Raw genomic sequence first — 15,051 nt, 5'->3', positions numbered from 1 at the left:
CAATGCTGGAATAATATTCCCACACCTCTAATATAATGGTCTGGTTTGTGATATTAAAGTCCATGCAGCAGTTGGCGTGTGGAGCAGTTTAAGCGCTTGCATGGTGTTGTAGCGTGTCTCAGGTGATCAATTTTTACAAATGTTAGCCAACTGACTTTCTGAAGATCAAACAGAAAAAGGTCCTGTGATTTCCCAAGTTAAAGAGCAGTCCACTAACTATGAGAAGCTATAACTCCCTGCTTTCCTATAACATTAATTTTACACAAAAAATACAGTAAAATTTCCTGTATGCAAGTGTCTGTATTGCATACAGTTATCAATTAAAGCCCAATGACAGGTGCTGTATCATACTAGAGCCACAATTCACTAAGACCAGACTCAATTAGACTGAACCTGAAATAAATGTTCTGAAGAGAAATGGAACCAATATACGGTACTTTTGGGAATGGTCTGATTAAAGGAACATTCTGACTAAGGGCATGTTCACACTGCGTGATAATGTACATTCGGTGCTGGATGCAAGTACCTTAGGGGAGTGCTGTACACATGATGTCAGCTCCGTGTTGCACCTGTCTCACACTATTTGTTGCTGTGAAAGACATTCTGTTGGTAGGGCTATAATCCGTTTTGTGCAAGAATGCAATTCTCATGCACTTGCTACACACATGTGTACACAAGGGAGTGCTTTTTCAGATCACCTCCTCTTGGGGCAGACCTACTGATGCTGCAAAGATGTGCCACTTCCCCTCACAATTTAACTTTTCTATGAATGAGAAAGGTAAAATAGGAAGCAATACAGACACTTAGCTACCTCTACAAACAGATTTACATCCTTAGTCTATCAGTATATACCCATTTCCAGCCCCTCTCTTTTAAAAGACAGTATTATTTAAAAAAGAGGTCTGTGGAAAAAGTAACTGAAGAGATGAGTTAGCACTTCTGTGCACTAATTTGAAAGGACACCCACCTGCCTGTTCACAAAACATGGATCATAGCTGGTGCTTTAGATGTGTTGTGTTAAAGTGTGTACACATGCAAACTGCTATGTACAAAAGTGCACTTTGGGGAAAAGCGACTTCTGCATTTCAAAGGCTACAGCCAAAGGATGCACTCCTATCACACTTACTTGGGAGAAAGCCCTAATGAACAAACCAAGCTTTATTTCTGAGGAAACACACATAGAATTGGATTGGATGACTGTAATCCAAAGCACATTTACATGGAAGATCTGAAAGCAGTGAATGTTGAAAGATGGTAATACTGGGTGTTAAGCCGATAGCTCCATTAGTTCCTCAGTTTTCTGATGCAGTCACCCTCCCACAACCCAAATCATGCAGGTAGCCTTGTGTTTGCATCTTCTGTTTATGTGCACCATTGGGAGCTACCACTGCCAGACCAATTCCAGAACTAGTTTATGCAAATGACGATGTGTCACATCTGCCTTCTTTGATGACAGAGTGTTTTGTTCTAGATAATAAAATTCCTTCCAGTAGCACCTTAGAGACCAACTAAGTTTGTTATTGGTATGAGCTTTCGTGTGCATGCACACTTCTTCAGATACATTGAAACAGAATTCACCAGACCCTTATATATAGTGACTTCTGTCTGGTGACTTCTGTTTCAGTGTATCTGAAGAAGTGTGCATCCACACGAAAGCTCACGCCAATAACAAACTTAGTTGGTCTCTAAGGTGCTACTGGAAGGAATTTTTTTATTTTGTTTCGACTATGGCAGACCAACACGGCTACCTACCTGTTTTGTTCTAGGTATCAGCAATTTATTAAGATAACGTGACAATAACATAAATGAAAGAAAAAGATTATAAATAAAAGGAGAAGGGAAATGTAAGACTGCTAAACTACTGGGAGCAAAAGGCATAGACATTGACACAGTGTTGCCATCTACTCCCATAATTGCTACTTGGGCTTGAGAGATGGGAAGAATGAATAAAGATCACATTATAAAATGCAAGATTGTATTTCAGACACCATTTAGGAAATATGCAATTTCTTCAAACTGCAAACTGCAAACTTAATTGTGAGATTTCCCCTTGCACTTTCAGGTCTGTAAACACTATTCTAATTATGCACAGGCTCCATTTCTGAAATCTCTGTTCTTGGCATAAGCCATTTTAGTCATGCTTGTAAGGAGCAGAAGAGCACCTTGAGTTTGGCGTTGTAGAGAACTGAAGAGGTAATTGTGACATCTAGTCAATGTGAGAGGCATTGGAACGTTTCTGCCCAAGTATGTGTCAGTTACTGATAACTGTACCATTTTAAACCATTATCCCCCACTACTCACTTGCCATTTAATGCTGCCACACCGACTGTGCTTCTGGCAATAGACATGCTGGCTACAAAAGTCCACTGCTGACTTTGGGGGTCCCACCTCTCGACTGTGTTCAGATAGCTCCAACCATCATGGCCTCCAACTGCATAAATTGGCCCTTCGAGAACAGTAACTCCTAGAAAGATAGTCAGAGGAAGAAGATAACAATGTATCCAACAAATGAAAGGCCAGCTCTGTAAAGTCCAACATGCATGGACCAATCAATAGGTCAATCTGCTTCTCATATGGCAGTAAACCCCTACGTGACAGCATGTGGGGCTCCCAGAGGAACGCTGGCTGGACAATCCTTGCCTGAAGGGACTGTGTGAACTGGCAGTTCCACTGGAATGGTGCACAGGTAGCTACCAATATTTGCATGGCAGTGGCAGCAGCCCTGCAGAAGTTGCACGGGGTCCATTTGACTAGGTGGGAAACTGGCAAGCAGGACAAAAAAACCCACAACAGCCTACCTGGTTTCAGATCCCCCAGACACTGGTATTCAGAGGCGTACTGCCTCCAACAGTGGAGGCAGAAAATAGCCATCATGACTAGCAGCTGCTGCTAACCTTATCCTCCACTAATTTGTATAATTCTCTTTTAAAGGCATCCATGTTGGTGGCGACCACGCCCCCCCCCCCAAGTATGAAAAAGTACCTTCTTTTATCTGTCCTGAGTCTTCCAACATTCAGATTCCTTGGATGTTCATGAGGACTAGTGTTAGAGAGAGGGAGACAAACTTTTCTCTATCCACTTTCTCCCTGCCTTGTTGACACTTTCAAAGAACCCTAATAGGCTTGAGAGTTAAGACTTATCCTCTCTTTTCCTCCTGCCCTCACAGAACTGCTTTCCCCCCCTTTTCCCTTTCGACTGAGAAAGAAAGGGGCAGGGAAGTTGCAGGAAGGGCTGTGTCGCAGCAAGGGGAGGATGCACACACCACAGCAGGAGTAAGGGTAGGCGAGATACCTGATTCAAAAGGGGCCTAGCCCACCTTGAAATGGAGCCAGACTTCTCAACCAGGGGAGAGTTAAAATGCCAAGCCCCCGCAAATTCTCATGCAATCTCTAGTAAGAAACTATGATTTGTCTTACTGGATCCGACCCAAGTCTATCCAGACATGCATTCCGTTTCCAACAGGGGACTTCTGGGCACACCCAATCAAGGCGTGAAGGAGAGGGTATTCCCCGTTCTCTTTCCACAGCATCAGAGATTTCTTACTCTCGTAGAATGGTGTTTCCTTCAGCTTTCATGGCTAGTAACCTTTTATGTGTCCCCCCCAATATTATTCAAATTGCAACAGCTGCATGCATAGCAACCACATTCTCACAGTTTGTCATTTTGCCACAGTGAAAGTCCACCTGCAATCCCAGTGACAGCTTCTCATGCACCAGCACAGCTCATAAGAGGGCTGCCATGAACATTGGTTCTTGGGCTTGCAGAAAAACAGTATACCCGAGATATATTGCTCATTTTCAGACTTCAGAACTCTTGACCTATCTTAAACAATTCCAGGTTTTGTAATGTTAATAGCATTGGTGATTTTTAGTGTTTCTCAAACCTCTCTCCTTGAGATAGCGGAAGATGGATTTTCTGAGGCAGAACAGTAGCTTGAGAAAGACAAACTGTTTCAAAGATAGCTAAGGCTAAAAGTCCTCTTTCCGAATGAACTTTTCGGTTCATTTCTTTTAATAGCTAGAACTCAATTTATTTTTAAGTAGTCTGTAGTGAAATGTCAGACTGTTGTTCCTATTAGCACACGGTAGCACCTCTGTTCTAAGGCCAAAAGTGCAAAATTCTATATAAACTGTATTTTTTTCTAGTAGGTGCACCTGAATGTGGGACAGTCCCTTGGGATTAAACACTGCTAGCTGCCTTGACAACTTCTACCTGATGTGATGATTCCACACTTAGTCATACCCATACCTTTTGGGAGCTAATTTATACCTGGGACCTGTTGGAAGATGTTTTTTATTAGAGGTTTATTCAAATTATTAGAAGTTGTTCGCTGAATATTCTACATGGTATATAGCTGCACACTGAGTTGGACACCATATTAATGTAGCAATATACTTCTCCCTGCAAATATCATAAAATTGTTCATGATCACAGCACATGGACTAGTAGTTGAGAAACTGAGATCACCTGAGTTCTGTTGCAGAGCTTTGTTCTGTGAAGGAAAGCTGCATAATAATTCATGGCATAGCATGCACTCTGCATGGAGACATTCATGCTGTATAGATATTTTCCTGCATAATTCACTGAGGTTTAGTACTTGCTCTAGCCTTTCATCAAATGTAAAATAAGAAATGTCTGTATCTGATATTCAACCTTTTATTGTCATGGTTTTGCATATCAATTTTAAAAGTCATAAGGTTATTGTCCAATGTGTGTATCGAACTCCTATTTCTATGCCTTTTTTTTTACTTCACCAAATGGGCTTTAAAGTATTCCACTGACTCAGAGAGCAGATGCCATTGCTGAAACAATATATCTGAATTATTTTAATTACATTTGTAGGGTTTCACATTTTTCTGGAGCAGACATGAAAATTCTCTCGACGATGCTATGTTAATCTGAATTTTGTTCTCCTAGATGGCAAAATGCTTGTTGTTCTCTTAATATTCCTCTCACAGCTCTCTGGAGGCAGTGGTCAACATAGTACACAGACAGAGAATGGACTCAACCCCCAACTTATATCTAAGCCATCCATGGTACATCTTTTTCCATGAAATCTCCCCAGGCATATTATTGCATTGTTCTTGTCAGGAAGTCATTCATTACTTTATATTCTAACAGAGCAATTTTGTGGCGGTTTGGGGCAGGAGGGGGAGAATCTATGAAGGAGTTACTGCCACTTCTTACACCTTGTGGCTAGGGTGGCAGGGGCCTTTTTGCAAATACTTTTTTTCTCCAGCTTTCCTTCCCATTGACGCAAACGATTGAGAACTATTATTGTTCTTATTCTTGAAACCAGTGCTTTTTCTTTCTCCAGAGAAAAAGCTGCTGGAACACCACTTCCCTCAGAAGACTGACCCCAGAGCCCAAAGAGGGGCAGCACGGGGGCTTGCTCAATTAAGGTGAAGCTTTCCCGTGCATCAGCTGTTAGCCGGGAGGCTAAAGAGCCTCACCAAAGCTCTGCTGCGTCTCTGGCTCAGGAGGAGACCCTCTCTGGAGCTTGTAGAGGATATCCCCTAGCGGGTCCAGGGAGGGTCTCCTCATGAGCCGAAGGCACAGCAGGGCTTTGATAAAGGTGGTTAGATCTTTCCCTGCACTTCTGGTGCCCACCTGAGAGGTGCCAGAATGCCATCCTGGCACATTCCAGCTGAAAAAAAAGAGTCTTGGTTGAAATTAACTATACCAACTCCAGAGCTCATGCACTTATTGGATCTTATTTGCCTTGTTAGGGAAGGATGCACTTTTCAGTTCGTATTATTCTAAAATATGTATATACCACCTTCCCAGGCAAGGTCCACACATGGCAGCTTGCACAGAATAAAAACCACAAATATAAAAATTATTACTAAAATGAAGAATAAAACAAGATAAAAAGAAATGCAGCCCTAGCTTGTGTTCACTGAGAATACTGATGGACGGGGCCGGCCCAATAACTTTAGGCACCTGAAACAAGATAGACCACTGACATTTTCCCCTGCCCACAGATCTGGGCCCATCGCCGGTGGGGTAGGAGGTTGCCTCACCTCACCTAGCCTAGCTACGGCAGTAAGCTAGCTTAGGGGCTGCAGGGCAGACCACACGGCACTCATTCTAGCGACTTTCCAGCTGCCTCACTCTGCCTCATGGTAGGAGCAGCCCTGCTGATGGATGTGTGTGTAGATTTAATGTACCTGATTTACATTTATGTGCATTTATGCCCACAGAACTTCAATGAGGCGTAATGGGGGCTCTTTGAGGGTACTGGTGTTGTTTCATTAACAGAGTTTCTCTCTAAATATATATAAAAAATGTCCAGTAGCACCTTAGAGACCAACTAAGTTTGTTTTTGGTATAAGTTTCCATGTGCATGCACACTTCTTCAGGTACATTTTAAATTTTTTATATATATTTCAACTGCTTCAGACCAACACAGCTACCTACCTGAATCTAGAGTTTCTCTCTGTCTGCCACTGTAGTGGCACACATACATATTCCAAAGCCCTCACTCTTCAGCTATTTTTTATTTGTAGAATATTCCTTCTCTCTCTCTCTCTCTCTCTCTCTCTCTCTCTGTATAACAAGTCTCTGTGTGTTTTATTTAAAAACAGAATTCTGTACTACCAACAGGAAAATAAGTTGCATCAGGGTTTAGTTATACAACTTCTAGATTTCAAAAAGAAGTTATAGAAGGAGAAAGGAAGCTGCTGAAGAAAGCATATAGTATTTTGCTAGAATGGGAAACAAAAGATGAGGCGGTCAAATCGGTTATGATCAAATCGGCACAGGACAATAGGACATAATATACAATTTGAGGATTGGGAAAAATTGTGGAAAGTAAATTTGAAATTTACAGATTGTTCTCTCTTGAAAGAAAATTATATGAAAATGATGTATAGATGGTATATTACACCAGTACAGATTGCAAAAATGTATAAAACCAGGTCAAATATATGTTGAAAATGTAAAGAAAAAGAAGGGACTTTTTATCATATGTGGTGGAAATGTAGTGGGAAATTTTTTTAAAAATTGGGAAATGATATACAATGAACTGAAAAAAATGTTTAAAATGACATTTGTAGAAAAACCAGAAGCATTTTTGTTAGGGATTGTAGGACAAGACCTGCCAAGAAAAACAAAGAATTTATTTATGTATGCCACAACAGCAGCGAGAGTCTTGATAGCACAAGGATGGAAGAATGAGGAAATCCCAAAGAAAGAACAGTGGCAAGAAAAACTGATGAGCTACGCAAAGTTTGCTAAATATAATTGCGGGACAAGGTCAACTGTGACTTTAAGGAAGAATAGGAGCTTTTTACAAATTATCTAAAAAGACAACAAAATGAACTGGACTCCTTGCCAGGTTCTGAATAAACATACACAAATTTATTGGTTGATAACATGTTAGATAGATAATGTAGGGATATGTACAATTTTATAACATGCAGAGAATAATATGGGCTGAGAAATCAGAGAGAGGAGCTGAGGAAGTCCTTGGTGGGGGGAGGAGGGAAGGAGGGAAGGGAGGGGGAAAGGGGGGGAAATTAATGTAAGCGATTATATGGTTTGACAATTTCTTATGTTGAAACTGCTAATAAAAATATTTTTTTTTAAAAAAAAAAGGAAAATAAGTTACATCATGATATGTTTATCTGGGTAAATAAATAGCTACATCTACAGAAGATGCTCCTTATACAGGTTTTCTTTATTTAACAGGAAATCTTAATTAAGGGTAGTTTAATGTTGCTGAGAGCTTTTATTAAATATGTGGGCTCCCAGGGCTTTAAAAATAAATTAAAGAAGCATCTTCATTATTCCGAAAGTAATAAACCTGCAGTGGTTGTAAAAAAAAAACAAAAAAAACGAAAAGAAGTCACATTGCTCAGGCATACTGAAAGTTCATGCTGAACGTCCCAGGGACTCAATAATTTTATCTGGAGATTTAGCACATTTTATGTTCCATGTTTAAACGCAGTGCTGTAGATGTACATAATAAAAATGCAGATCAAAGAGACACAAACTTAAAGTTAAAAGCAAAACAAAAGAGAAACCTGGACAGACAAATGGAAAACATGATTTCCTTGTTCTAGTTCAAATCAGTGATGTTTTCTATAGCTCATGTTCACATTTCACAGAAAACATTGGCATTCCTCTACATCAGGGGTGGCCAACTCCCAAGAGACTGTGATGTGATCTCACAGAGTTAAAAACTGGCAGTGATCAACCCCCTTTTTGGGGGTTCAGGTCAGTGTTGTTGAGTTATTTTTAGGGAGGAGGAAAGGCCCACTTTTTGGGGTGCAGGGCAAAAATGCTGAGCTTTTTTTAGGGGAGCCACAGTTGTTGAGCTTCTTTGGTGGGAGCCAGTGATCTACCAGTGATCTACCACAGTCGTTCAGTGATCTACTGGTAAATCACGATCTACCTGTTGGATGTGCCTGCCATGAATGAGGCTGTATAAACTTGGGAAATGGGGAACTGTGGTTTGTTTAAGATCTCTTGTTTAATGCTGTGGATAGTGAGTTAATGAGAATAAGAGCTTAAACTGGGGATGGGGTACTTGGCTTTTTAGGGGAATAATCCTATAGCAAGATCTGCTGCAATGAGCAGGATTAGGATCTAGAGATGATCTCTGGTTGAGCCTGGAAGTTCTTGGTGCAGTTGGGTTGTTGTTGTTCAGTCGTTTAGTCGTGTCCGACTTTTCATGATCCCATGGACCGTAGCACGCCAGGCCCTCCTGTCTTCCACTGCCTCCCGCAGTTTGGTCAAACTCATGCTGGTAGCTTCGAGAACACTGTCCAGCCATCTCGTCCTCTGTCGTCCCCTTCTCCTTGTGCCCTCCATCTTTCCCAACATCAGGGTCTTTTCCAGGGAGTCTTCTCTTCTCATGAGGTGGCCAAAGTATTGGAGCCTCAGCTTCACAATCTGTCCTTCCAGTGAGCACTTAGGGTTGATTTACTTCAGAATGGATAGGTTTGATCTTCTTGCAGTCCATGGGACTTTCAAGAGTCTCCTTCAGCACCATAATTCAAAAGCATCAATTCTTTGGCGATCAGCCTTCTTTATGGTCCAGCTCTCATTTTCATACATCACTACTGGGAAAACCATAGCTTTAACTATACAGACCTTTGTTGGCAAGGTGATGTCTCTGCTTTTTAAGATGCTGTCTAGGTTTGTCATTGCTTTTCTCCCAAGAAGCAGGCATCTTTTAATTTCGTGGCTGCTGTCACCATCTGCAGTGATCATGGGGCCCAAGAAAGTAAAATCTCTCACTGCCTCCGCAGTTGGGCTATGTTCGCTTAACTCTCACATCCTCCGTTCATCTGGAGTTGCACCAGCATATGAAACCCTGATCTCAATATAGTCTCCATAAAGTATAAATACTCTTTTCCTTATGATGAGATGCTAATGCTCTTTTTACGTATGCTATTTTTCCCTTTTGTATATCTACCATGTCCAAGATGGTGTGTTGTTGTTTTTCCTATACACATTGATTTAACAATGGATCAACAACGTTTTTAATTTCTTTTTTGCTTTTAACTTTTTCTGATTTTATTGTTTGGTTTTATATTTATAAGGTAAAGGTACCCCTGCCCGTACGGGCCAGTCGTGACCGACTCTGGGGTTGCGCGCCCATCTCGCTTAAGAGGCCGGGGGCCAGCGCTGTCCGGAGACACTTCTGGGTCACGTGGCCAGCGTGACGAAGCTGCTCTGGTGAGCCTGCACCAGTGCAGCACACGGAAACGCCATTTACCTTCCCGCTATAAAGCGGTACCTATTTATCTACTTGCACTTAAGAGTGCTTTGGAACTGCTAGGTGGGCAGGAGCTGGGACCGAACGACGGGAGCTCACCCTGCCGCGGGGATTCGAACCGCCGACCATACGATCGGCTAGTCCTAGGCGCTGAGGTTTTACCCACAGCGCCACCCGCGTCCCTCTATTTATATATCGTTATAAATCACTGTGATATATATTGATAATACAGTGATATATAAATACTGTTATGAATAAATAAACCAAGCAGCAATGTGGTGGGCAAGTTTGCTGATGATACCAAATTGTTTGACATGGTTAAAACAAGGCATTGTGAAGAGGGTCAAGGTGTTCTCTTCAAACGGATGAATTGGCAGTAAAATGGAAAATGCAATGCAAGCAAGTGATCAGTGAGGAACAATGGGGTAAGAGATCTTAATTTCATGGGGTCTAAATTAGCAGTGGCTGACCAGGCCCAGGACCTTGGGGCTATAGTATATAGCATAATGAAAATAATGAAAATGCTGACCCAGTGGGAGGCAGCTGAGAAGCAGATTAATTCCATGTTATTGATAGTTAGGAAAGATGTTTCACAGAGCACTGCAAAGTTTGCAATGTCTTTATACAGATCTATGATGGGACCACGGTTGGAATACTGTGTACAGTTCTGGTCACCTAATCCCAAACAGAATACTGTAGATCTGCAAAGGTTCAAAAATGGGCAATCAAAAATTATCAAGGGGTTAGAGCAGCTCATCTATGAAGAAAGATCACACTTGGGGCTTTTTAATTTAGAAAAATAGTGTGAATAATGTAGGGTGTGATAAAAATGGATAGGGAGCTATTCTACCCTGCCCTCTCAGATAAAAGAAAGTCCATATTCACTTGTGCATAGTTAACAATGCATCCAAAAGATGAAGTGATGGCCCAAAGTAATAACGTTATATATATTTATTTACCCCCTTTTAAAATTTTAAATGTGTGCTGTCTAAAAGTCCACGCACCCTTTTGTCTGCAATTTGACATGCTTTATCCACACAGGATGTGCTACAATGCCTGGAAATTTTATCTTCTATCAAAAGATGGAAACGTTATAGCCATTTTTTATTTCCCAAAAGTGAAGGGGAAGATTGTTTTTTTTGGCCATTCAGTTATTTCTTCTTCTTTGCTCTTACTTCATTTTATCATATTGCTCCCTTCCACACACACAGCACAGTATTCCTGGCCCTTTACTGTTGCTGTTTCTTTTATTGCTCTCCTGAATCTATTGACTGCATAAGGAATAAAGATATAGATAGATGCATATTTCTCTCTGCACAGCTAATAGGGAGCCAGTTTAGATTAGAGACATAGCATGAAGGGAAAGGAGTAGACTCCATGCTCCAATGCTATGGCCCTGACTGAACTCTCAGCCCTCCCAAGGCTGCTGTTAGCAAAAGAAAAAGATGTCAGGAAATGAATTAATTCATCTCCCACATCACATTAGTTTGGCTATAGAATAATGTTTATCAGCTGTGCCATAAAAAAGACAACCATTTGTTTGAAAGAGCAACAGGGCTCACCTATGCAACAGAGCTACCTCTTAACTCCTGAAGAACAATGAGTATCTACAGAAAATATATATCCTAGAGAAAAACGACTACTTTGGTTAGTCTCTTGGCATTAGAAACAGGCAGAAAATAAAAGGAAGTATCAACAGATCAATTGCGTGAAGTGTTCCATCTCAGTTCTAAAAATTAGCATTACCTGAAATGACCTCACCTTGAGGTCATGCTGTGCTATATTATTTACAACAACAGGGATCTTGGATTCACCAACTTAATTTCCGTGGCCAAAAATTTAAAATGAGATACGTTCATTGGTATGGTTTTAACAAAAGGAATTCTCTGGATTTCTAGAAGATTAAGCCATTATACAAACACAGCACAAAGCACAGTTAAAAATATTCATTTAACTAATGATAATAAACTAGTCAAAGTACACTTAGGTGTCACATTGTTTTGTGAAACAACTTGGTGCACATGGAGCTGTTATCTTGGGTAGAAGGGGACAGCTGAAGAAGAAGAGGCGACACAAACTAGACATCGCCCCTCCCAACAACCTGGTTGGTTAATGGGGAGACTGTATAGTCCCCTGTGCATGGGGACAATATAGGCTCTCTTGTGCAATTGACATTTGGTTGGAGGTGGGTGGGTTAGATATTATAATATATACTTAAATTGTTGAGTAGTTTTGTAGTACTATCAGATTTAGTCTACCAGACTAAAGCTTTCCCTAAATTAAGGGTTGGATAACTGTTGATCAGTAGTCAGGCTGCTGCATACACTTCTGCCTGGTTTGGCTTGACTACCTGGCATTTGTAAAAGCAGAGGATCCATAAAATTACTTCTACTACAATTAGCAAGTACACTGCTATGCTATTGGAACCTATAATTTGTCAAATGGGATTTTATCTTCCCTTATACATGAGTGGTATAGTCTAGGAGCTATGTATTCACCCTTCATTTCAACTGAATGATCTTTCTTTTGTATATATTTTACTCCTTACATGCTATTACGGAAAACTAAAACAGCAACCCTATATCCACTTTCTGGGGAGTAAGCCCCATTGAACTCAGTGGGACTTATTTCTCCCCAGACACATATAATATAGCATTGCAAAGGTATGTATTTTAGGTGCTGATTTCTTTGCTAATAATCGCTGTCTGTACTTGTTGAGTCAGCATAATAAGAAGGGATTATATCCACATTTCTGTTGGAAAATGCTGTTGAACTCTAAGAAATTGCTGATAAGGATATAAATGATTGGACTATGTCCCCATTGCACAGTGATTTAATCCACTGCAAACACTGACAGACCTGTTGTTAAACTGCTATAGGCTGTGATTAAAAGAATAAGAAAATGGAATAAGAATATTGCTAACTATCACTAGACCTTGATTTAAAATGCAATACAAATTATGTTGCAGAGATTGAAAGGATTGTTAAAGTTATCTACTGCCAATTAATTGAAATAGACTCATAAAAGGAAGAAATTTATGGCAGAGGAAAGGGTATTGTGCCACGGCTGTCCTAGAATGGTAAAACAACGAGAGAGAAAAATCCATTGCTAGGAATTAAGCTGCTGAACTTTTTGTACAATGCAAGTTGTGAACAAGTTTCCCAAATTTACTTTTCATGAGAAACAATGAAATGAATTTTCATATTTCTGTCCAGGCAGGAATCACAGTGAAAGAAGAGCCTTAGAAGAGCCATGCTATAAGAGAAACAAGCAATTTAAGCCCCTGATTGCGTGTCGAGGTCCCCAGGGCCACCCCAATAACTCACACATCACACAGAATTTTTTTGTTTAAGATTTTTGGCATAATTTTGGCCACAACTTTATTAAAATACAAATTTGTGAGTGGTTGCGTAGGCATTGGTTGCGACTATCTGCCCCCACCATGGGGGATAGACTGACATTCCGCACGATGCAAAAGTCAGAATAGGGGAATACACTTGGGGGTTACACGGAGCAGGGAACCTGCCCTCACCCCAAATGCAACCAGGAGCTCATTTCTATGGCCCGAGCCCCCTTGACAGAGTGGACAAGCAATAGTTAGCCCCCAATTCCTTTAACGGAATCCCTTGCAGCAGCAGCATTAGAGGGGCAGGCACTCAATCTACCAAGGGCAGGCACTCAACCACTTCCCCTCAACCAACCAAACCATAAACCAATGCCTAACCGCAACTTTGTGACAATTTGCTACGCAGTAGGCAAAAACCAAATGGCCCCAGCCAATCAGCCAGATGGACAAAATTCCTACCGGGCCCCTGCCGCAAGAGCAGATGACCCCATGACAGGCATAGCAAGGTCAAAGCGAACAACCCTAATTCTAGGGAGGGGGGGACGGGCAATCCGATGCACGGGAGAAAAGAGGAAGCCCTAGCCTCATGCAAGGAGTTTTAGCATTTCTGGCTGTCAATCAACAAATTAACTTCTTCCCAACAGCAAGGGAAGCCCCAATCGCATCAGTGGCCAACGATCAATTAGCCCACCCCCAACTTTATAGTGTCCTGGCGGCCCCCACCGCAACATGTGCTCTCCATGAGGGAGAACACGCTATACATAAATATGAGAGTCTAGAATTTATTCCTCTTCCTTCTTTTATCTCAAAGTCCTTCAAATCTGGGAGACATGTTCTTTGTCCTTATGTTAAAGAGTCAGCACCCCCTAGGGTATCCCAGTTGTGGGAGAGGTTGGAAGGGAAGGGGAACAACCATCATAATCTTGTGCTGTTATCCCATCACAATGTGCTGTTCAAAGCTATCCAAATGGCGTCTATATTATTGTAACCACTGCTGCAAAATATTTTTCTCTAAGCTTTTTTCACAACTTGCATTGTAGCAGTATCATAATCCATAATAGTTAATGTTCATGATAGTTGCATTTATTGGAGGAAGAACTACAACCTTAGCACCTGGAAAACTAATCCTTGAACAGAAACACTTATTAAAAGGAAGATTTCCTAGACTGCAGCCTCTCTCTCTCCTTCTGAAGATCTCGTGCCTCCTTTTACTATAGACATTGATCACTGAGCTCATATTGTCTCTGACTGGGAGCAACTCTACAAGGTGTCAGCTAAAGGTCTCTCCCAGTCTGCTGCTTGAGAACCTTCAAAAGAATATGCCAGAGACTGAAGCGGCAACCTTCTAACTATAAAAAATGTGTTTGATCACTGAGCTATAGCTACAAAGACCTTTCTTTGAATGAAATAACAATCCATCATTTAGAAGCTGAAAATTAAGGCAGTATTTTGAAGTTCACCTACAAGATGTGCAATCTGTTATGATCTTCTGTTGCATGTGCAAGGTATACAGTTATTTTAAAAGCCAATTATGCACCCGTGTTATTATATTTGGTGTCAATGAACTTAGTAGATGTGAACAAAGACAGCTGTTTTCTCGTTAAAAAAAAAAAATAAGCACCAAAATGGTTAGAATAGGAAACTGAACATGAAACTCCTCCAGTTAGCCAGCCACTCCCTCCTTCAAGATATTCCATTTTATTCCCTTCCTGCCTGCCCATTAGATGTTGATGCCCATTAGATTCTGCCAAGCCTGCTGATACCCCCCTCTTGCATATGGGTGGTGGTGTTTTGACTAATCCAGCAATGACACCTGAACACTGGAAATAGAGGGGATGTCTGATAACAAAAGAAATACTCTGAAAAGGAGGATTAAATAATTTAGGGATATCTGGGTAGTAACAGGATAGTTACTGATTTGAACCAGTGGAAGCTTATATTGGCCCCTCCAGGTGCTGTTGGACTCTATGAGATCTA

General features: G+C 41.1%; 1 protein-coding gene across 5 annotated transcripts in view; it reads right to left on the bottom strand.

The window, feature by feature from the left end:
• Positions 1-15,051, bottom strand: part of KLHL1 (kelch like family member 1) — a 135,303-nt gene that overhangs the window by 27,826 nt on the left and 92,426 nt on the right. For 4 of the 5 annotated variants that reach the window (XM_083435835.1, XM_083435833.1, XM_083435834.1 and 1 more), the window contains exon 8: positions 2,302-2,464. In XM_083435835.1, coding sequence (XP_083291961.1) covers positions 2,302-2,464 — 163 coding nt within the window. The remainder of the gene's footprint in view (positions 1-2,301; positions 2,465-15,051) is intronic. The other variant, XM_083435837.1, reaches the window with a different exon arrangement.

This window comes from Podarcis tiliguerta (genome assembly GCF_965153285.1).
Source record: "Podarcis tiliguerta genome assembly, chromosome: 4".
In the NCBI taxonomy this organism is placed as follows: domain Eukaryota; kingdom Metazoa; phylum Chordata; class Lepidosauria; order Squamata; family Lacertidae; genus Podarcis; species Podarcis tiliguerta.
Note: the sequence above shows the minus strand (reverse complement) of the source record. Positions and strands in the feature narration are given on the sequence as shown.